The sequence below is a fragment of the Ictidomys tridecemlineatus genome, chromosome 4 (assembly GCF_052094955.1).
Source record: "Ictidomys tridecemlineatus isolate mIctTri1 chromosome 4, mIctTri1.hap1, whole genome shotgun sequence".
NCBI classification, from domain to species: domain Eukaryota; kingdom Metazoa; phylum Chordata; class Mammalia; order Rodentia; family Sciuridae; genus Ictidomys; species Ictidomys tridecemlineatus.
The window spans coordinates 202,120,190-202,144,217 of NC_135480.1; the positions used below are offsets into that span (position 1 = coordinate 202,120,190).

A 24,028-nucleotide genomic window follows, 5' to 3' on the forward strand; every position below is an offset into this window, starting at 1 on the left:
GCTCGGGTCTCACACACCACTACTTACCTCTCTTCTACACTAATAGAGGGGGGAAAGGGAGGTTTGTTGGGGGTGGCAGAACTGGAAGCCACAGGAAAGGTTCTGCGACGCCGCGGCCCAGCACAGTACCAGCCACAGAGGGGGAACACTGGTCCCTTCACTGAGTATTTACTGAGCATCTACGATATACCAAACAGCGGGTCGGGCGTTGTTGGAGGATGACACGGATTTTGACATAATGTCTGCTGGATGACCTGAAATAGGTCAAGGTTTTAAAAGGGTTTGGAACCCAGAATCGTTGCTCCAGTTTCCACCAGTAGACTCACTCCCTGAATCCTACTGAGCACCGCACAGGCGAGACACCTCGGCGTGCGCTCCTGACGCCCCGCCCCGAGCGGGATGCCGCATGCGCCCACGCTCTCTCGCTGACGCACCCCCGGAAGCACTGGCAGTTTCGGGGGCGGGACCGAGAAGCGTTTCCGGGGGCGGGAGGAGCAGGCTGAGGCTGTCGCGGCGGGCGACAGCTTGAAGAGGCCTGGCGCTGGCGGTTGAGAGGGTGCCTCGGGCGGAGGACGTGAGGCGCGGAGCCCGTGGCAGGTATGGCGGCGTCGGAACTACCGAAGGCGAGGACGAGAGGAGGAAGAGCCGGGGGAGGGTTGAGGACTTCTCCGCAGGCCCTGGCGCGCGTGCCGCCGTCCCCTTCGGGCCCATCCCGTCGACCGGAATGCTGAAGCCGCGCGGGCGGTTGGAGTCCCAGCGCCCCACGTCCGACTCCCGGGGTCTCTGGCCCTCCTGGCGCGCAGACAGCGACACCGAGATCCCCCCAACCCCGGGCAGCTTCTCGCCAAGGTCACCCCGCGGCAGCGGAGCTCGGCGGGCCCGGGCGCTTAGAGATCCCGCCCCCGTCAGTCCGTTGGCCTCTCGGGGCGCGGGTGGGCGCGGCTTGGCGGCCTGGGGTTCAAGCCACCCAGGCCAGGCCTGGCGAGTCGAGGCTGGAGAAGGGGCTGTGCCAGGACTTCTCTGATCTCCGTTTCCCTCTGTTTCACCCCTGTGGCTGTGTCTGTCACCTGTTGTCACCTGGCCTTTTTGTGTCTTGTCGTGGCCCCTGTCAACCTGGTGTTTCTCCCCACCTTGTCTCTTTGAGCTGTCTCTGTGTGTCCGGACCCTGTCTTTATTTTTGTCTTCTTGCTTCTCCGTTTCTTGACCCTGTCTCTGCCACTCAGCTCTTCTTCTCATTCTCGGCTTGAATGTCATTCTGACCTTTTTGGCCATCTGTTTGTTTCTAACTTTCTGCTGATTTTGTGTCTTTCTCTCACGTTTCTGATTCTCCCTACTGGGTTTGTCCAGGCGGGGCAGGGCAGGCCTGCCCAGATCTCTGAGCCATGAAGGTGACTCATGACCCCGTGAAACTCCCTCCACTGGTGTGACATTCTCAGTGACACGACCGCAGTCTGGTCTCAGCTCTGACAGGTGCCACCCACCCTAAACAAGTGTCAGGGTGCGGGAGCACCTGGTGGACAGACAGGAGAGCCAACTCAGGACCAAAGCAGCTTGATGAATTTTTTTGCCTTTTATTGCCTACAGTTTTTCCAGGCGTGCACAGCGCCCTACATCCCTTTGCTTTATCCACCTACCCCCATGCCCTCCAGGGCTCTTTGGAGCCTACTCCTTGAGTTAGAACTGGTCAACTAGTCCGTTCTACAAGCTGAGGAAGGGTCAGGTTGAGATCTTCTGCCTTTGGGGATCTCTGAAGGGTAGAAAGATTTCTAGGAGAGCTATGAGCGTAGCTCAGAGATTGTGCCACTGCCCAGTTAAATAAGGAGAAACCTGTTAATTAGGAATCATTCGCTGTTTTACCAAAGTACCATTGGAGGAATGCACCAGATACAAGGACAAATATTGTTTGAGACTTCTGAAATGATCTAAAATAGGCAAATTCATAAGGATAGGAAGTAGGCTGTGCTGTAGTCAAAGTATTGTTCAATGGATACAAAGTTTTGGGGATGATAAAAAAGTTCTGGAAATGAATTGAGCAGCATTGTGAAGATTCTTAATGCCACTGAACTGTACACTTACAGGTTTAAATGGTTTTATGTTATTTATATTTTACACAATAAACACACAAAAAGTACTCACTGGAGTCTCCTGAAACCAGTATGCTCTTTTTAAATATATTTTAAAAATTTGTTGGGAACATTAGTGGAACCTGTTTATTGAGGCCTACTCTTCACAGCAGTGGGTTAACCTGAGGGCCTTTGAAAAAGAGTTTGGTTTAAATCTTCAAGATTTCTGTTTGCAGCAGATTCCTATCCTGGCTCTGCTCCTTCCACCTTCTTCAGAATCAGTGCAGAAATCTGCCTAAGGAGGAAACTTTTAAGAAAAGATTTTACTTTTTATATGAAGAAAACTTGTAAGGTTGGAAAAAATAGTCCTTTTGTTACCGTAATACAAAATTATGTGTTATTTCTTATGGGAGAGGCCTTTGTTTTTGTGTTTTGTTCTTTAAGCTTTCAGTTTGACTTTAGGATAGTTTATCAAACTTTCTAATAAGATAACAGCTGAATTAATATCATATTTCATTGAATCTTAAATGCCATCAATTGTTTTATGTATCACCAAGGAGAGAAAAATACTACCAGTTAAATTACAGTTAAGCTGTAACAAAACTCTTTGCTATCGTTTTGGACTATTTTATTCTTATTGGAATCATTTTTACTTTTTTAGACTTTAAAAAAGTTATGTCAATACATTTTTCTAATGCATGTATTAAAGGGGAAAATATGTAAAAATAAGTTGCTCATTAAATAAATAAGTGCTTATTAAACTTAACATTCTAACCCCAGCTTTTCTGAATGCTTTTCAGTCTAGAGGTATATCCATAGTTTTTCCACATGGTATCATCCTTTGTGCCATCAGAAACACTCTAGCATTATCTAAGGCAGTGACAACTATTAAAACTGCCACTTGGTGATCACATCCTGATTTCAAACATTTTAAAATGTGAAAAAGGGTATTTCTTAAAATCAGTTGACTCAGTCAGTGCTCTATATTCATTTTTCATGAACTTTTCTTTTTCACCTTATTTGCAAATAGACTTTTGTCTTATTCGTAATTACTGAGAAAAAACTTTTATATCTTGATATGTAGTTAATAATTTTATTGAAATGAGTACTTCTATTGAATATCTTACCCTGAATTCTCTTGCATATGAAGGTATTGTTAAAAATATCTCCTTGTAGGGCGGTACAGGCCTGTAATCCCAGCTATTCTGAAGGCAGATGCAGGAGACAGGAGGATCACAAGTTCCAGGCCAGCCTGGGTACCTTAGTAAGACCTTGTCTCAAAATAAAACATAGAATGGGTTGGGGATGTAGCTTAGTGGTAGAGCATCCTCTGGGTTTTATCCCCAGTATCACCAAAAATAAAAAACAAAACAAAACATAAAAACCCTTGATTTGATTGAAGTATAATGGAAAAATGACATAACTGGAGGTTTAGCCTGTAGAACAATATCTTCTCTTTTGAATTTCAAAGTTTACCCTAAGGGAATGTTTTGCCTTAGAAGTTTTAAGACATTCAGCTGTGATTTAAAATTGAAGGGAGTCATAAATCAAATTTCATATAAAGTAGGTGGCTTGTTCTTTTAAAAATTAAAATTGAAGGACTGGGGTTATGGCTCAGCCGTAGAGCACTGGCCTAGCATGTGTGAGGCCCTGGGTTCGATCCTCAGCACCACATAAAAATAAAAAATAAAGATACTGTGTCCAACTACACTTAAAAATATATTTTAAAAAAGAACTATTGTAAAAAAATCAAAATTGAGTTTATTAAGTTCTTCCAAGTTTTCCAATTAGAAAAAGATATAAGAATGCTTATTGACAATGGTCAGGAGACCAAAAGTACTCCTCTAAAGGATACTTATGATTTTAGAATATTTTCTTGAACCCAGAGCCTGGTGTATGCCACTAAGCTGCATCACTTCCCCCAAAGAATATTTTAATTCTGCAAAACTATAGGCATTGACCATTGCTAGTGTCCTACTTTTAACAAAGATGCCATAGTAATGTAAAATATTAACGTTAAAGGAAATTAGGCAAGGAGTAGATAGAAACTCTGCATTATCTTTGCAAGACAATATCTCAAATCAAAGACTGTAATGTGAGACTATAGCAAGACTCTCTCAAGGAAGATAAATAAAATCAAATAAAAAATACAAATGAAGAAGCTAAGAAGTTTCAGAATGAAAGTTCATCCAACCAAAAACACCAGTCTATTAGTTTTCTTTCTGCTACTTACAGAAGTAGTGTTTACTAGGGAGGCACATGTACAGAGTTGGTGGCACCAACATCTCTTACATTTTCAACATAATTTTTCCTTTCAGAAGTCGATGTGATTTAATTTGAAGCAAAACCGAGAAATGAATGTTTCTTCCTCATTCATTCATACTGTTTTTTGATGGCCATGGCATAAGGAACTTTATCCCAGGAATACAGCTTTACATTAGGTAAGCTATAAAGTTGCCTTTGATACAAATTTTAAAACCATTTACTGTAATTGTTTCTCTTTTCAGCAAAAATAATGATGTAGTTTGTCAAGATTCTTAATGACTTTAGACCAGATGATTCTTCTCTTCTGAAGAGGAGATGTTGCACACTTAAAAGGCCAATCACTGCCATACTTTGCACTGATAGAGCATTTAATTTTGGGGAAATTTTTTAAATTTTAATCGGAGATTATTAGATTTGGTTACACTTCTGTTTGAATCTTCACGTGCCTCTTATAAGAAGGGTAACCAGGGACAGTCTTTTAATTTGAACTCTGTTTACTTCTCTTTAAATTGAGTATGATGGTAGAACAGAGATGTTCAAGACCCAAGTTTACATAGTGTGCTTCGTAGATTGTAAAGCATTTGGCTAATGTAAAGAATTTTGGTAGGCATGGGGTGTTGGTATTTTTGTACATTTGTGCCAGGCTTTAAATTTTCTAAAGCAACATTTACTGTGTTTAAATGTGCTTTCTATAGCAAGCATGCAAATTACCATATGCTCTGATTAAAGAAATCTCTGAAGGGCTTCAAGACAAGTAGCTGGTGAGCCTGGCTTTCCTGTTATATTGCCATATCTGTGCTTTTCGAATGTTTAGTTCTTGTTTAAATGGTGCATAAAACTCGATATACACCTCCTCGGCTGAATAATAAATAGTGACTACTATTAAATTCATAGGAATTGGAATGGATCCTGAAGGTCTTCTAGTTCAGGGATTCTTCAGTATTATTGCCCTTTATCTTCTGCTTTTAAAAAGCCAGATGGCTATCATGAAGGGTGGAGAGAATGAACTGAGACTGGTATATTTGTTTTAGAAAAACTTGCTGTTGGATTTTTTTTCTTAATTATGCGCAAGGTAAAATAAATTGCTAATATCTAATTAAGTCTGAGGCTAATGAAGTCTCTGGAATGTATGAATATATTGTTTATAACCTAAATTATAGATTGTTTAGGCTATACATGAAAATGGTATTCACTGTTACCTTCCGTACCATTCCACCTCTCAGACTATACTGGGTCTGAACAAGTACTGTAAATTTACTAGATATGTGACTGTGTTAGTCAGCTTTGCATCGCTGTGAATAAAATACCTGACAAGAACAACTTAAAAGAATAAAAGTTTATTTTAGGCTCACTCTTTCACTGGCTAACTCCATTGCTTTATGTCTGAGGTGAGGCAGAAATCATGGAAGAAGGGCATGGGGTGGGGGAGCTGCTTAGCTCATAGCAACTAGAACTGGGAAGTGGGGTTCAGGGACAGATACAGTCCAAGGCGGGTCACCAGTGACCTACCTCCTCCAGCCACACCTCACCTGTCTATAGTTACCACCCAGTAATCCATTTATATTATTAATCCATTAAGTGGATTAATTCACTGATAAGGCTATGACTCTTTACCTGAGAACATTCCTGCATTGCCTAACACTTGAGCTTTCTAGGGACATTAAAGATCCAAACCATACAATGACCTTAGGCAAATAAAATGGGTTTCTTGGTCTCTATTCCCTATTCTGTATAATAAATATTAAAAGGACCTAACAAATGGACAAGTGCTTTGCCTAGACATTGTCCTATGGTGTGGGCAAAGCACATTATATACAGTCAGCCTTCTGTATCTGAGTTTTACATCCATGGTTTCAATTCACCACAGATTGAAAATATTCAGAAAAAAATTGCAGCCATACTAAACAAGCATAGACTTTTCTTCCTTGTTATTTCCTAAACAATGCAGTTTAAAAACCATTGAGCTAACATTTACATTGTATTCAGTATTATAAATAATCTAAAGATGATCCAAAGTATTCTTGAGGACATGTATAAGTTACATGCAAATATTATGATGCCATTTTATATGAGGAACTGAAGCATCCACAGATTTTGAATTTTGTGGGGGTTCTGGAACAGTCCCTTTCAGATAATGGGGGCAACTGTGTGTGTGTGTGTGTGTGTGTGTGTGTGTGTGTGTGTGTGTGTGTGTGCGCGCGCGCGCGCGCATGCATATGCACTTTAATTAGCCTCTCCATCAGACTTCCTTTTGCTTCAGTCCATCATCTGATTAACCTTCTTGAACCATGTTTTATAGCATGTCACTCTGAACTTCTCAGTGCTTCCCCCAGTGCCCACATTTAATGCTCAAACTCAGCCTTCAACAGGATAATCCCATTCATCTTTTCTTCCAACCCCTCACTACCACTTGTAAAAGAAAGTACAGGTAATGATCTGTTCGTTGCCAGGGTTGGTCTTAACCGAAGAAAGCCAAGGAGATCTCTTGAAATTGCTTTATTTTTCTTTCTTAATATTTTTTAGTTGTCAATGGATCTTTTTATTTATTTGTATGTGGTGCTGAGGATTGAACCCAGGGCCTCGCACATGCCCGGCAAGCGCTCTACCACTGAGCCACAACTCCAGGACTCTTGAAATTACCTTTAAAAAAAAAAAAAAAAAAAAAAATATATATATATATATATATATATATATATATATATATATATATATATTTTAGTTGTAATTGGACACAATACCTTTATTTCACTTATTTTTTTTTTTTTAGTATGGTGCTAAGGATCGAACCCAGGGTCTCGCACATGTGAGGCGAGCACTCTACTGCTGAGCCACAACCCCAGCCCCTGAAATTACTTTTTGATGGCAATTTTACCATAATGTAAGATCTTACACTCCATGTAATGGGACCAGTAGCTCAGTTTCTTCAGTTTACCATACTCAGTGCATTATAGCCATGAGGATTAAAGCAAATAAATCAGAATGCCATGTAACTTACCATTTTCTTTCTGTTCATAAATGGGACTAGCTTGTAGTTTTTTTAATATTTATTTTTTAGATGTAGATGGGCACAACACAATACCTTTATTATTTATTTTTTTTTTATGTGGTGCTGAGGATGGAATCTGGGTCCTGCCCGTGCGAGGGGAGTGCTCTACCACTGAGCCACATTCCCAGCCCTGGCTTGTAGTTTTTTCCTCTGTTGTCTAGTTTTGATACTAGGATTTCCTATAACATTTATTAGCAGATTTTCTCCTGCCTTTATTTTATTGCCCCTTTCCTCCCCACTACTTTTAACATTTTTAGTTTTATTACATTATGTAATCACATGTAATCAAATGTGCCCTGTGTATTTTTGTTTGGGGCAGAAATTTATTGTCGTTCTCTGTGACCTGTATAAATTTCTTCTTTATCCTCTTTTTTCATATCATTCCACTATTTTGTTTCGTCTTCCTTATACTTCAAAGAGACTGTGTTTTCTTAAAGCTGATGGAAAACATCAATTTAAGAAGTGTTATCTAAAATGTATTTTTGCCTATTCCTTGTCGTTTTCTTTTTTGATATTGTAGAATCTATTTGCAGACCCTTGTTGGTTGTATTCTTTTTATTCTTGAGGGAAGCATTCTGTTCAGGACTGAAATTTTACTCCTCTGTGAGTTGTTTTGTGTCCCTCATTGCACACTAAATGTTGTTAGAACCAACTTTTAATTAGTTCATAAGCTGGACGTAGGGCTGAGCCTTGTTGACAGCAGGGTTTAGCATGAGTGGAATAGCTGGGGATGGGGGTTAGGCTTCAGGCACTCTCCAGAGGGCTTGGGTTCTGTGTACTTTCTTTTGAACTGGTGAAATTGTGATACTAGGATAGGAGCCTCAGTTGTCTCTTAGGCCCTGCAGACAAATGATGGATGGTCATTTGAATGACTAAGCCCCAACCCTCTGATTAAGATATATTCTTGCTGAGGCAATGTGCAACCTATGAGATCCTAATATCACCACTTTTGAATGTTGTCAATCTGTAGTACCTGCCTGTCCCATGGCCCACCCTACCCTGGCTTTTAGCTCTGGGCTCTCCAAATAAAGGGGTGTTCTAATCCTCTCATAGAATTACTGTTACTATACCAGGATTGCCTGGAGCAGGAAGTGAAGTTGCAATGTCTCCCTTCAATCTGGATCCATATCCACTGTATCTTTAATTTCTTAAAGATTGTGCCATGTAGATAACACTGTTCTAAGTTTTAGAAATCAGTTGAATTTTTCCATATTTCTGTAAGGTTGTGGTAGATGAGAAGAATTATATGCCTGTCTTCAAGTTGTCTTTTTACTCTGATGACACCAAAATGTATAATAATGGGACATACAACTCTAGAGTATGCCAGGTACCCTCTGAATTCCTTGTGGATTTGTGATTCTCTTATGGTACTTTCATCAGGCTTTGCCTTGCATAAAATGTTGTATAAATGTGTTTTATCTGCTCTACCAGATTTAAACTCTCCAAGGACAACAGTATTTCCCATAATTCCTTGTGTGTTTTATGGGGTATTTTTAGTGAGTTAATCTTCTAACCAATTGAAACAGCAACTGTACTCAATATAGTTATAGTTGCTTGTGAGTGTGTAAATATTACTAGACAGCAGGAAAACCTATAAGAGAATTTTAGATTTTTATATGTTACTAATGTCAGAGAATGTGGAGAAATGTTACATTTACCCAAATTTAAGGGCAAAGTTCAGATACTTAGTAAACTTCAAGGATCATTACCACCTTGACACAGTTAAAAAATATATGACAATTTTTTTCCAGTTTTTTTTCTGTGTGGTAAAATATATATATAACTTTCAATTTGCTGTTTTAACCTTTTTTTTTTTTTTTTTGGTAATGCTATGGATTAAACCAAGGACTTTGTACATGCTGGGTTAGCACTCTACCACTGAGTTACATCCTCAACCCCATGTTAACCATTTTTTAGTGTACAATTCAGTGGTGCTAATTACAATCAGTGTTGTACAACCAACACTACTATTTTGAAAATTATTTTATCACCCATTAGAAATAACTCCTCATTTCCTAGTACCCCTTGTAATCTTATCTTTTTTTATTTTGAAGTTATAGATGGACCTTTATTTATTTATTTATTAGTTTTAGGTAGACACAATATCTTTATTTTATTTTTACGTGGTGCTGAGAATCGAACCAGTGCCTCACACATGCCAGGCAAGTGCTCTGCCACTGAGCCACAACCCAACCCACCATATTTATCTTTATTAATCTGCCTATTTTAAATATTTCACATTTGTCCTTTTGTGTCTGGCTTTCAGTGAGCATAATGCTTTCAATGTTCATGTTGTAGAACATCAGAATTTCATTTCTCTCTGGGACTGAATGATATTTCATTATTTAGAGATACCACATTTTGCTTATTCATTCATCTGTTGGTGAATACTTGGGTTGTTTCCACCTTTTGGCAATGTAGTGAATAGTGCTGCTGTGAACATTTGCATATGAGTATCTGAATCCCTGTTGTTTGGGGTATATACCTAGCTGTAGACTTGTGGAGCATATGGTAATTCTATGTATAACTTTTTGAGAAACTGCCAAACTTTTCCAAAGTGGCTATACTGTTTTACATTTCCATCAGCAGTATATGGACATTTGTCAGGACTTGTCAGGACCTTTTCTTTTTTGTTTGTTTTTTATTTGTTTTTTATTATAGCTATCCTAGTAGGAGTGAAGTGGTTTCTCATTCTGGTTTTGCCTAATGGCTAATGTGACATCTTAAGCTTATTGACCATTTGTCTATATTCTTTAGATAATATCCATTCATGTTCTTGAACCACTTTTTAATTGATTTGTCATTTAATTATTGAGTTGTAGGATGAATTCCTTATATGTTCTGGGTGCTAGGTTAGACTCTTGTCATATATATGATTGTAAATGTTTTCTCCCATCCCATGGTTGTCTTCATTCTTGATGCATCTTTTTTTTTTTTTTTAACTTTTGGGGACCAAACTGAGGGACTCATGATGAGCTGTACCCCATCCCTTGATAGTATCATTTGATGCCCCCAAATTTTTAATTTTGATGAAGTCTACTTTATTTAAATTTTGCCCAAAAGAGTTAATAGTGGGCTGGGGATGTGGCTCAAGTGGTAGCGCTCTCGCCTGGCATGCGTGCGGCCCGGGTTCGGTCCTCAGCACCACATACAAAAAAACGAAGATGTTGTGTCTGCCAAGAACTGAAAAATAAATATTAAAAAAAATTCTCTCTCTCTCTCTCTCTCTCTCTCTCTCTCTGTCTCTCAAAAAAAAAAAAAAGGAAAGGAAAAAAAGAGTTAATAGTTCACCTCTTAAATATATATAAGCCTTTGATCCATTATTTTTATAAATGGCATAAGGTAAGGGTCCAGCCTTTGAAGTCCTTTTGCATGTGGATATATAGAGTCCTTAGCACTGTTTGTTCAAAAAACTGCTCTTTTCCCTTTGAATGTCCTTAGCACCCTTATCACAGTTCAAATTGGCCATAGATGTGAAGGTTTATTTCTGGTTTCGATTCTATTCCATTATTCTCTATGCTCATCTTTTTGCCCATACCACACTATTTTGATTACTATAGCTTTGTAGTAAATTTTGAAATTGGACTTCCAACTTTGTTCTCCTTGTCCCCCTCTCCACACATCGTTTTGCTATTCTGAATTTCTTGAAATTCTATATGAGTTTTAGGATAAAATTTTTCCATTTCTGCCAGAAATACCTCTGGGTTTTTAATAGGACTTGCATGGAATCTTGTGTTAGTCAGCTTTTTGTCACTGTGACCAAAATACCTGACAAGAACAACTTAGAGGAGGAAAGATTTATTTTGGTTCACAGTTTCAGAGTTTTCAGCTCATTGTCAGCTGGCTGTAAGGCAGAAGCATCCTGATAGAAGGGCATGGTGGAGGAAGCCTGGTCAGCTCATGGCAGCAGGGAAGTGGGGATGGAGATAAATCCTTCTAGGGCACACTTCCTCTAGCTAGTTTCCCCCTTCTCAGTAGTTCATTCTGCTATCAATAAATTAATCCATTAAATGAGCCCTCATGATCCAGTCATTGCCTAAAAGCACCATTTCTGAATCTTGATGCTTTGGAGACCATGGTTCCAATACATAAGCTTTTGAGGGACATTCCAGATCCAAACAGTAACAAATCCATGTATCATTTTTTTTTTCATGTATCATTTTGGATAATACTATTATCTTAACAATATTAAGTCTTCTAGTCCACAAACAGGAGATGTCTTTTTATTTATTTTCTGATTCTTTAATTCTTATACAAGATTTGGTAGTTTTTAGTATAAAAGTTTTGTTTTTGTCTTCGTGGTAAATTCCCAAGTATTTTATTCTTTTTGATATTATTGTGAATGGAATTATTTTTCTTAGTTGTCTTTTTGGGTCCTTCATTGTTAGTGTATAGAAACTCTACTGATTTTTCTGTGTTGATGGTGTATTCTGCTATTTTGCTGAGTTCATTCTAACAATTTTATGTGAAATCTTAAGGGTTTCTATAAACAATGTGAGCTTTGAACATAGATAATTTTTGCTTCTTCCTTTCCAATTTAAATGTCTTTATTCCTTGCTTAATTGCTTTGGCTAGAACTTCCAATACTGTGTTGAATAGAAGTGGTAAAAGCAGGCATTTTTGTCTTATTCCTGATTTTGGAGGAAAAGCTTTTATTCTCTCACTGTTGAATATGTTGTTATCTGTGGGATTTTCATATTGAGACAGTTTTTGTTATATTGAGACAGTTTTCTTCTATAGGGCTGTCAGTTTCTTGACTGTTTTTATCATGACAGGGTGTTAAAATTTGTCAAATATTATTTCTGTATCAATTGAGATGATCATGTGGAACTTTCCCCCCGTTTTTTCTGTTAATGTGATATATTAATTAATTTCCTATGTTGAACCATCCTCATATTCCAAGAATGTTTTAGTCAGCTTTTTCACTGCTGTGAGTGAAAGACCTGACCAGTGCATTTGTAGAGGAGGAAAAGTTTATTTGGTTTTAGAGACTAGTCCATAGAAAGCTGGTTCCATCTCTCAAGGGTCGAGGTGAGGCAGAACATAAGTCATGGTAGAAGAGTGTGGCGGAGGGAAGCAGCTCACATGATGATCTGGAAACAGAAAGAGAGATCTCCACTTGCCAGATACAAATATACACCCCAATGCCCATCTGCCTTTATAGTTACCACTTTTACTGATTGGGTTAAGGCTGTCACAACGATCATTTCCCCTCTGAACCCTTTCACATTGTCTCACTTGTGAGCCTTTGGGAGACACCTCACATGCAAACCATAGCAAAGAATAAAACCCACTTGATCATGGTGATTGATCCTTATAATATAGTTCAGATTTTGATTGGCAGTATCTGGATAGGATTCAAAAATGGATAAAATTGAAGGGAGATTATAGTTTTACAATAATAAGTGGAAACGTCAATATCTAACTTTTAACAATGAGTAGAAAAAAGACCAATATCCCTTACGAACATTGTTAAAAGTGGGCGCTGGGGCTGGGGCTCAGTAGTAGTGCAGTTGCCTGGCATTTGTGAGGTACTGGGATCGATTCTCAGCACTGCATGTAAATAAATAAAATAAAGGTCTGTCAACACTAAAAAAAAAAATCTTTTTTTTTAAAGTGAGCATTAAAGTCTCCACTTATAAAATTATGTTTCTCCCTCAATTCTATCCATTTCTGCCTTTTATGATTTTGGAGTCCTCTATATATGATTATAATTGTAGAATACCTTCTTGATGGATGACATCTTTTTAATGTATGAGGTCCTTTTGTCTTTTGTAACCTTTTGACTTAAAACCTGATGATTCTGATAATACAGCCATCCTAAGTCTCCTTTTGCTACTCTTTACATGGAATTTCTTTGTTTATCCTTTTACTTTCAACTTTTTGTATCTTCATATCTAAAATGAATCTAAAGTGTCATGTAAAAAAGTCATATGTTTAAATTTATTCTTCCATTCTCTTGAGATTAACCCATTTACATTTAAAGTGATTGCTGATAAGGATTTATTTCTATCTTTTAGCTGCCTCACTTCCTCTATTACTGTCTCTCCCCCACTTTAATATTTAAGGTTTTTTTTTTCCTTTTTTTGGTAATATACCATATTATTTTTATTTTGTGACACTTTTTCAATTAGTTAGTTTCTTAGTTACTTTGAGGTTTACAATGACCATTTTAAACTTATAACAACCTAACTCAAGTAATATCAAATATTTTCAACATATGTACTCTGTTCCTGTTTATCTCCTGTCCTCTGCCTACATTTTATTATTGTCACATATTGCATTTTTATATATTATGTGCCTGTTAACATAGTTTTATAATTATTGGTTTTTTCATTTTTCTTTTAAATCATGTTTAAAGAGAAATTATAAACCAAAAGTACAATAATAGTGGCTTTTATATTTACTTAAGTAGTTACTTGTCTTTGCCAGGATTGTTGTTTCATGTGGCTTCAATTTTCAGTCTAAGAGTCTTATGTTTCAGCCTAAAGGACCCCTGTTAGCATTTCTCATAAGGCAGGTCTACTGGTAATGAATTCCCTTAGTTTCTATTTACCTGGAAATGCCTTTCTCCTTTTTTTTTTTTTTTTTTTTTGGTACCAGAGATTGAACCTAGGGGCACTTAACCACTAAGCCACATCCCCAGTCCTTTTTATGTTTTTATTTTGAAACAGGGTCTCACTAAATTGCCTAAGGCCTTGCTAAGTTGCTGAGGCTGGCTTTGAACTCACAGTCCTCCTGCCTGAGTCTCTATAGTCGCTCCCCATTATAGGTATGTGCCACTGTGCCTGTTCTAGTATTTTAAAGATGTCATCCCACTACCTTCTGACTTCCTAGCAGTCCAAGATCAAAGTGCCGATTTGTTTGGTTTCCCCTGCAGCCTCTTCCTTGGCTTGTAGATGGCCACCTTCTCACCTGGGCCTCACATGGTCTTTTCTTTAAATGTGTACATCCATGCTGTCTCTTTTTGTGTCCAAATCTCCTCTTCTTAAAAGGACACTAGTTGGGCTGGGGTTGTGGCTCAAGTGGTAGCGCGCTCGCCTGGCATGCGTGCGGCCCGGGTTCGATCCTCAGCACCACATACCAACAAAGATGTGTCCGCTGAGAACTAACAAAAATAAATATTAAAAAAATTCTCTCTCTCTCTCTCTCTCTCTCTCTCCTCTCTCACTCTCTCTTTTAAAAAAAAGGGACTAGTCATGTTGTGGTAGAGCCACTAAAATGGCCTTATTTTAACTTAATCACTTTTTTAAAGGTATTTCCAATTAGAGTCACTCTGAAGTACTGGGTAGTAGGGGTTCAACATATGAATTGGCGGGGGAGGATACAATTCAGCTCACAACACAGCTATTGTACTTTCCCGCTCCACAATTGATATGTGGTTCCTTTTTACAATTTTTATTGCCTTATTGATGTTTTTCTCCTGATTTCCTTTAGTTCTTTATTCATAGATTTATTTAGTCCTTTGGGCATATTTAAAACAATTGATTGAACATCTGTGACTAGTAATTATGTCTTGGTTTATTTTCTGTTACTATAGCAAAATACCCAAGACCAGGTAATTTATAAAGAACAGAAATTTATTTGGCCCATAGTTCTGGAGGCTGGGAAGTCCAAGAGCATGATGCTGGCATCTGTTTGGCATCCAGTGAGGGCCTTCCTGCTGCGTCATAACATGAGATGGGAAACCACATGGCAAGACAGAGACCACAAATATGCTAGCTCAAATCTTTCTTAACCTTCTTATGAAGCATTAACACCATGCTAATTACCTCCCAAAGGCCCCACCTCCAGATACCTTTCGAATATTAATTTGGGGATGAAGTTTACAGCACATGAACTCTTGGGGGACACTAGAAACCATAGTAAAAGTCTCAGTTTCCTCAGCATGGTTTATTTTTTCCTGTGAATGTGCCATATATTCCTTTTACTATGCATGCTTTGTGACTTTTTGTGGCAATCTGGCATTTTGAGTATTGTAGCTCGAAATCAGATTCTCCTCCTCCTTAGGGACTTTTTTTGTTGTTGTTGCTACTTGTTGAATCTGCAGTTGTCTGGAACTTTCCCAAAGTATTTTGCAAAGTCTGTATTCCTTGTTGCATGTAGTCACTGAAGCTTCCATTCTGCTTTATATGCAATCAGCTTTTGTGACCTGCTAGAGATTTCCTGAAGTGTATGTGTGTCTGTCTCTCTCTCTCTCTCTCTCTCTCTCTCTCTCTCTCTCTCTCTCTCTCTCTCTCTCTGGGTCCAGGTCCATCTGTTCTTAAATCTTATGATAGATGCCAGTGGGAAGTCACTCTGAGGTACTGGGTAATAGGGCTAGGTCACTGTATCATGAGGAGGTCAAAACAAACCTGTGCAGGTCTGCTGGGCTAGCCAGAGTACCCAACCCCACTTGGTTGGAGGACAGGCTCCATACTGTGCATCCTGGCATCAGCCCACTGCTCTAGGAATGCAGGTCTCTTTGCCACCAGGTGTGGCAGGGCTGAGGAATGGTGGGTGCACACACTGCTTTCTTCTGAGTTTAGCAGTCTTTCTCTTTGTCCAGCATTCTCTTCATTGCTGTGTCTGATCACTTTCAGAGTTCTGAAATAGTGATCCCAGTCATCATTTTCCAGCTTCTCTATTATGTTGGTGGAGGAGCTTCCTACTCTATTTTCCATAACCTCATTTATGGCATTTATTTCTGTAGAACTCTCTTTAAAGTCTTGTTGTTTAGAATTCCACAATAGATACTTGAACTTTTTGAGGAAAAGATGAATTATTCAATAAATGGTGTTAGGAAAATAGGCTAGCTATTTGGAAGGAAAAGGGCTAGGTTCCAGCTTTACTTTTCATAACAAAGTAAACTATGTATTAAAGGTTTAAACGCCTTTTTAAATGTTTGGAACTTTGTTTAGTTTTCTTAGGTACAGAGAAGGGTATAGAATAAGTGTCTCTTTTGGCTGGAATTAGTACTAACTTTTCTTTCTCTTATAGTACTAAACAAGATTTGTGATGAAATGGAGCCTGGAACAAACTCTTTTCGAGTCGAGTTTCCTGATTTTTCTAGCACCATTCTGCAGAAACTGAACCAGCAGCGCCAGCAAGGACAATTATGTGACGTCTCCATTGTTGTTCAAGGCCACATTTTCCGGGCACACAAAGCTGTTCTTGCTGCCAGTTCACCCTACTTTTGTGACCAAGTACTTCTGAAAAACAGCAGGAGAATTGTTTTGCCTGATGTGATGAACCCAAGAGTGTTTGAGAACATTCTCCTCTCTAGTTATACAGGACGCCTAGTAATGCCTGCTCCAGAAATCGTTAGTTACTTAACAGCAGCCAGCTTCCTCCAGATGTGGCATGTGGTGGACAAATGCACTGAGGTTTTAGAGGGAAACCCTACAGTCCTTTGTCAGAAGCTAAATCATGGCAGTGACCACCAGTCTCCAAGCAGCAGTAGTTACAATGGCCTGGTAGAGAGCTTTGAGTTGGGTTCTGGGAGCCACACTGATTTCCCCAAAGCCCAAGAACTGAGAGATGGTGAGAATGAAGAGGAGAGCACCAAAGATGAGCTGTCGTCTCAGCTCACGGAGCATGAATACCTGCCCAGCAACTCGTCGACGGAGCATGACCGGCTGAGTACTGAAATGGCAAGCCAGGATGGGGAGGAGGGAGCCAGTGACAGCGCTGAGTTCCACTACACCCGGCCCATGTATAGCAAGCCTAGCATAATGGCTCACAAACGCTGGATCCACGTGAAGCCTGAGCGCTTGGAGCAGGCTTGCGAGGGCATGGATGTGCACGCAGCCTACGATGAGCACCAGGTCACCGAGTCCATCAACACCATGCAGACAGAGCACTCGGTGCAGCCTTCGGGAGTGGAGGAGGACTTTCCAATTGGGGAGAAGAAGGTGGAAGCAGAGTTTGACGAACAGGCTGATGAAAGTAACTACGATGAGCAGGTGGATTTCTATGGCTCTTCCATGGAAGAATTTTCTGGAGAGAGGTCAGATGGGAATCTCATTGGGCACAGACAGGAGGCTGCCCTTGCAGCAGGCTATAGTGAGAATATTGAAATGGTGACAGGGATTAAAGAAGAAGCTTCCCACTTAGGATTTTCAGCCACTGACAAGCTGTATCCTTGTCAGTGTGGGAAAAGTTTCACTCACAAGAGTCAGAGAGATAGACACATGAGCATGCACCTCGGTCTTCGGCCTTATGGTTGTGGTGTCTGTGGTAAGAAATTCAAAATGAAGCACCATCTCGTGGGCCACATGAAAATTCATACAGGCATTAAGCCGTATGAGTGTAATATCTGTGCAAAGAGATTTATGTGGAGGGACAGTTTCCACAGGCATGTGACTTCTTGTACCAAGTCCTACGAAGCTGCAAAGGCTGAGCAGAATACAACTGAGGCTAACTAAAAATAGGATCTGGCCCTTGAGTGGCATGCACAAAAATAAACTATGGTAATTAATGCAAATCTGGGCACAGATGATGCGTGCTACTTGCTATTATGAGAGAGGCTTAAAAAAAAAAGGAAGATATTTCTGAAAGACCAGCTCTAAGTAGGCCAATTAAAAAATCTAATTCTTCAACTTTGTATGTTTCAGTCTTGGCCTGAAATGGGCGATGGGGATAAGTTAACCCACTGCCCAGCTGGCAAGGGAAACCTTCAAGCCAGTTGTGTTTGAAGCAGGTGGACTTGGTAATAGAGACACCTGTACTTGGAACTGGACTCCAGCCTACCAGTTCCATTGCAGTGGCAGCAGTTTTTGATCACTCATTATTACAAGGTCATGTTGAAATTTTATTTTGCTTTAACTATAGATACTTAGGAAATGTGGGTTTGTTTTGGTAGCTGCTTCACTGAATGAAATGCTACTTATGTAAAAGCTACAAATAATGTGATTCCTAGTATGAGAAACTGATTAACAGAGCTCTCTTTGGTTTCATTCTTTCTAAAGAATATTTTAACTAAAACTATGGAGATCCTGAGAGGGTAACACTCTAAAACAAACATTCTGAAACAACTTATGGTACAAGCTTCAGTTTCTGTAAGATGTGACTGTCACAATGTTTCAAACTCTTAATAAGGCACAGTTTTGTATTTTAATACTAACTTTGAGTTTGAATTGTTCTAATTGTAATTCTTTTGGGTGCCAGAGATAGGTGTTTCTAATTGGTTTGCTGCCCCAAATCCTGTTTTTTAAATGTAGCATCCAGGCAGTGAAATCTACTCTGGTTAAGTGACATCTAGCCTGCTGTGACTCTGACCTCTGTGCCAGGTAGTACCCCAGTTGTTGCTCCATCTTAGATTATGGTGCTTCCCAGCAAGAGCAGCCGGTTACCGTAGGTCACAGGAAGGAGGAGCAGAAGTCTTGGCTGAGTTACCTGTGAGCTGTAGGAGTTAACAGTGCTTCATGGCACTCCTATTGTCAGAGCGACAGTAGAGGAGAAGCAGAATCTTATGAGTGAAAGGTTAAACACGAGGGAAAAACACTGCACATGAGGAGTCTTGAAAATACACTGGTGGAAGAGGGGGATACTCTCTTAGAAGGATACCCAGAGCTAATGCTGCCAGTTTCTTTTGAGTGCAGCAATGTGTGTCAAGAGAGGGAAGGAGTCCTAATTTTAGCCAAATATTCTACAGGTTCATTCTTCCAGGTTGCAGATGAGTGCATAAATTGACAAGTCCACACAGCTATATCCAGCAACAAACAAGCAGCTATTCTGAGACCTTTTCTGCCAGCTGGTCAGATGTTTTAGGTTCAAAAGAAGGTATATACTCAGAATGCTCCTAAGCTGTGTAATGTACCTGAGGTTATTATCAGGGTAGGACAGGGTGCTACTATTATGTCATCTTTCCATAAACTTAACTGGTCTCTTATTTCTAAGTAGAATTTTTTTTCTTAAAATAAAAATAATTTTTCTTGGATTTGGGTAAATTTTGTTTAAAAAGTTTGATTTTGATCTAACATGGTAGACATCGCTGGCAATAGCCTCTGATCCTCCAGCTCCTAACACAAAGATGTTTACTTGTTGAGCATTGTCTAGAAAGGTTACAAAACAGGGATCTATTCACTAACACTGTATCATTCTCGATATATAAAAAGCACTTTGTATTTAAAATTTTATTATAAATATAAATATATATTGTTTTTTAACCTAGAAACTAGATATTACCTCTTGGTTGTTTGCCACCTTAATATCATCTTCTCTTAGTGTTGAAACTGCCAGTTAGCAGGCCTTTTTCTGTGTACTGATGGAATTGTGAGGATGTGACTGAACAATCAAGTTCAGTTGCTCCTTCTCTTTTTCTCATGTTAGAGGCCAGTGAGTTTTATATGATCCTAGCCTTTATGTGTGAGGAGAAATTGTTTTATTGCTCCTACTAATATCCATACTGAGTCAGTGAAGCCATTCCATTCTGCCGAAAGCTTGATCACCACTCCTGTGGTATTAGCAAGACATTTTCTCCCCCTTGAGAAAGTTTGGTGTGCATTTCCCATTAAACATTATATTGAACTGAGTATTAGCACATTTGGAGAGAAGGGTCTGAGATGTAAAATTGAAATATTCTGGGAAAATAATGACCCTTCAGTTCTGCTGAATCAGCACCCTCATCTTGAGTTGTGACAAAGAGCTTTTGTTCAGCCAGGAGTGTGGCCAGTCCCTGGGTGGCAGTTTGGAAGCAAACAGTTGTGCTGTGACTTAATGTGTTTGAAGAGAGGAGTATCTTATTGAAATCCTTATATGTACATCAGCTGCTAAATGTAGAACTTAAATAAGGTCCTCACATCTGCTATTTAAAGTTTCTTGTGGTAGTTCAGGTTTTGGTAAAAATGGGGGTTGCTTATGGGTCAACCAGGCCCTGTGAGTTGCTGGGTGTCAGCCTTAGTCTGGATAAGGAATTGCAGTATTGGTGGACTCTGCTTTGCAGGATTAGGAGATCATGCTGCACTCCTGCCTCCCCGCCCTCAGTTTCTCCTTCAGCCCAGACACAGCTTTAGGAAATCCTTATCCTTCCAAATGTGTTTGGATAGTAACATTTTCCAAACAGTCTTTCAGGGATCATTCAATGGCCTATAACCAAGGTATTTGTCCCCTACTTTGAGTCTTAACTGTGGTTTTTCTCTCATCCCAGTGGGAAAGGGCTTCAAGGCACCACCAGTGGCATTTAATATTCTGCAAAGATTAGGCCTTTCGATCTAGACAAGACACATCATAGTAATCTACTTGGTAAAGCAGTGACTCAGATGTCAGGGCTTGCCCCCAGCCTCTCCTGAGCCTCATACCATTGAGTCCCATTTCTAGATCTTGCCTTCCCCAGTCTCTTTCGGCCCTTGTTTTAAAAGTCTACCCCAAAGGGTCCCCTTTATTCTACTGGGCTTTTGTTGAACTACACTGACCTAGGCAGGCTGCTAACTATTGGGAAAGCCTTGTGGCTCCTTCCCACAGAGACTGGCACACCCTGTGCTGCTGCAGAAGGGAAGTTAGGGGCAAGGTTGTGCTTTCCTGAGAAGGGTGTGCTGCAGCCTCAGGTAGGGGTGGGGAAGGCAACTTCAGTAAATCCACTCATTTTTGTTCCTATAAACTCTCTGATACTTTAGGAATGCCAGAAACCAAGGGATGTGTTACGCCAGCCCCCTTCTGTGCCACTGACTTTTGTGATTTAGGTTGCTTTCATGAGTAACTAACTTTGTTCAGTGAAACCAGGGTTTGTTTGTTTTTGGTTTTTTCCTTTGCTACTCACATATTTAAAGGTACAAGTTTCTTATTTCAGATCTCTACTGATTGTGCCCTATGGGAAGATGCTGGAACACATTTTGGAAATGTGACTTTTTTTTTTTTTTTTTTTTTTTTGCTTGAAGCCTGTGTCATGTCAGTTGCTGCTGCCTTCTTTCCTTTTATGAGGTTCCCAATGTTTCTTCCAGAAAATTTATTTATGCAAGTCAGGTGACTCGTAGGCCACAAAACCATTTAATGATAAGCAGATTATCATTAGGTGCATATCTTATTGGTATTTGTGAAATGTTATGCCTGTGTTGCAAAAGTTGAATAGTTTTGTCTTTATATAATTGCTGTCTTTGGTGCACAGCATGGTTTTTCTTAATTGAATGTTACTGTTTAATATTTCTTCTTATAGAAGAGACCATGCCCTTTTGTATGACATGTTTTAATAAATGTTATCTGTCAATTTTGTAAAAGTTTTGTTTTTCACTCTGAGTGGATGACTATATCTTGTTTTCATTCTGGCTTTGACTACCTAAGAATAAAGTTGTATTATGGCTTTTTGATAAGTAAATACCATAAAGTCTGTCACTTGGGCAATGAGTAACTGTTTACTGTGCCAGGCATTTATGATGATCATCTCACTTTAAGGCTTGGCTCCCTGCCAGCCTTATCACGTATTTAGGCATGCAGGATAGTCTCTGAGTACTCCCTGGGCCCTCTCCTTACCCTGCACCTGCCCTGAAAGTCAGCCTCTATGGACCTGTCCTGGCTGCTGATCAGGATCACCACAGATGCTGGGAGGAACTCAGAGGATAAGGGAAATCTCTAGGGCCTCCTCCTGCCAGGTGTGGGTTGGCTGTGGCTGGGCTTCTCTGCCAAGGGCTACCCAGCTCCAGTCAGGTGACTTCTGAGACTTGGTAATCACACCCTCCTCTTTGCCTCCCAGCCCAGGATTGGTTTTAGCTCCCTGCTTTTTTCAGCCTCAGGTGCTTCACTGTCCTTGAGTGTTTTTGGCCAGAACTCCAGCTGATAGCTTAGGTGTCCTCATTCACAGATAGCCAGCTTTGATGCAGAGAAGGTAGGTATTAACTAAAAGTCACAGAATGATATGAATAGGGCCAGGATTCAAGAGCAGGCCCTTGTGGCTGCCACACATGCGGTGGTTTTTTCCACTGTTCTGTAGTATCCCTGTGCTTGAGTCCTTGTGTCATCTCACTTTGCCCTTCTCCATCCTTTCCCCTCAAAAACTCCAGCCCACGAGAGGCAGCAACAGTGCTCTTAGAGGCTGTGAGCACCGAGGGCCCCACGTATTTCCTAACAACAGCTCATTACCAGAGACACTGCTTGTTTTAGACCAAACTTAACCATCCTCCCACACAAACCTTCTGTTACCACTGTTTGTTGTGAGGTTCCCCCTCCCTGTTGCTGATTTTTAAGCCAACTCCAGATTGCCTCAGCTAGCCGTCCTCTATATGGGGGAGAAGTCACCCCAAAGGACCATGCTAGCCTTTATTTGAGGCGAGTCTGTTTATCCTGACCAAGAGCAAGCAGCTCAGCCCCTGCAGAATGGTGACCTTTCTCTGACACTCTTTCCCACCCCTACTGGGGATCTCCCGAGGCCCTGGTTGCCACTAGTCTGGGGAATCCCACCTAGGGATCAGGAATCCCAGAACACTCACCTCCCTTGGGGTGGAGGCCAGTGGGGCTAGAGATGAGCAGCATGTGAGGAGAAAGGACAAGATTGAGTGGCTCATTTGTATTTGGGAACAGAAGGGGGTGGGATGTGAGGGGTGTTACCCATATGGAGCTTATAGCACCTGTGCAGTTAATTTAGATTTCCTCCTAGTCAGCTCAGGGACCACTTCTTCCCAGCAAACCACTGAGGATTCCTTGACAGTCCTCATTCCTGGGAATCCAGGGGGCACTGCCCTAGAATTTGCCTACAATCAGTGGACCTGGGAGCAAATCAGCAGCTGGAAATGAGGTAAGCTCACACTTGCTATAATAGGCAATTATTATTTGGTGGATGATCTAAATATGTTTTTTCTCAGTGTAGATAAGGGAAAGATAAGAACTCTGCTCTTTTATCTTTCTGTGGTGGAAGGTTTGCCTAGCATGTGGGAGGTCCTCAGTTCAGTCAGTGCAAAAAGAAAGAAAATGCTCTGTTTAAAGTTCAGTGAATGAAGATGGGCACTTAAGGAGAAACCACAAAGGCAGGTGAGGGTGGGGAAAGAAGTCTCTTGGTCTTTTTCTGAACTGGTTTGACTAGTATGAATCAAAACTGAACAGTTTGATTTTAAAATCTTGTACCAATTTTGATTTCTCTTGAGCAGATAAACCAGTTCATCCTTGCAAGTAGCTGGGTGATCAGTTATAGGGGAGTTACAATTGTCCTTTAAGGAGGCATGTGGGCTCCATAAAAAAAGATAATTCATAAGCAATGTTGTAGGTAAATACATGTTATTAAAAAATAGTGGATTTTTACTTAGACTCTTGTGATTATGAGTTCTATTTTTTCTTTCTCATATTCCAAAATAAGAAACCAGTACTAAAGCCATTAAATGTATTTATAACTTAATAAGATACTAGTTACTCCCCAGAGTATACTGGTCTGCCTAATATAACAGCTAACCTTGATGAATGGAAGCTAAAGGTTGCCTCTAGAACTGCTCTTGTTAATTTGGGATCAGTAATGCTGTGATAAAATCTCACATATTAGGGGTCTCTGAAAAGATTCTCAACTCCAGTCATGATGGATGGGTGCCAACACTATAAGCACTGCTGCAATTCCTGTAGGATTTGGCTTAGTTAGAAATTGTAGTCTTTAAAATGACAGCAAAGTGACCTTGAGTCAGACTAGAAAGAATTAATTTTTGCCTCATTTATATAGCATGTCAAAATGTGAAGTATCTTTTTGTCTAGTCACACTATGAAA

The 24,028-nt window shown here is 40.0% G+C and overlaps 1 protein-coding gene across 2 annotated transcripts; it reads left to right on the plus strand.

Annotated features, from left to right (window-relative positions):
• The first annotated feature begins 447 nt into the window (after positions 1-447).
• Positions 448-21,566, plus strand: Zbtb43 (zinc finger and BTB domain containing 43). Of its 2 annotated transcripts, XM_005320975.4 has the most exons (3): positions 448-597; positions 4,382-4,504; positions 16,354-21,566. In XM_005320975.4, the coding sequence occupies exon 3, from the start codon at positions 16,377-16,379 to the stop codon at positions 17,778-17,780; it is 1,404 nt and encodes a 467-aa protein (XP_005321032.1). In that variant the 5' UTR covers positions 448-597; positions 4,382-4,504; positions 16,354-16,376; the 3' UTR covers positions 17,781-21,566. The 2 variants fall into 2 exon arrangements, with proteins under 2 accessions (XP_005321032.1, XP_005321033.1); XM_005320976.5 differs by lacking the exon at positions 4,382-4,504 and having other exon boundaries at positions 452-597.
• The last annotated feature ends 2,462 nt before the right edge of the window (positions 21,567-24,028 follow it).

Excerpts from the sequence above, each read along its gene's own strand:
- Zbtb43 (XM_005320975.4), top strand. The coding sequence starts at position 16,377 with ATGGAGCCTGGAACAAACTCTTTTCGAGTCGAGTTTCCTGATTTTTCT.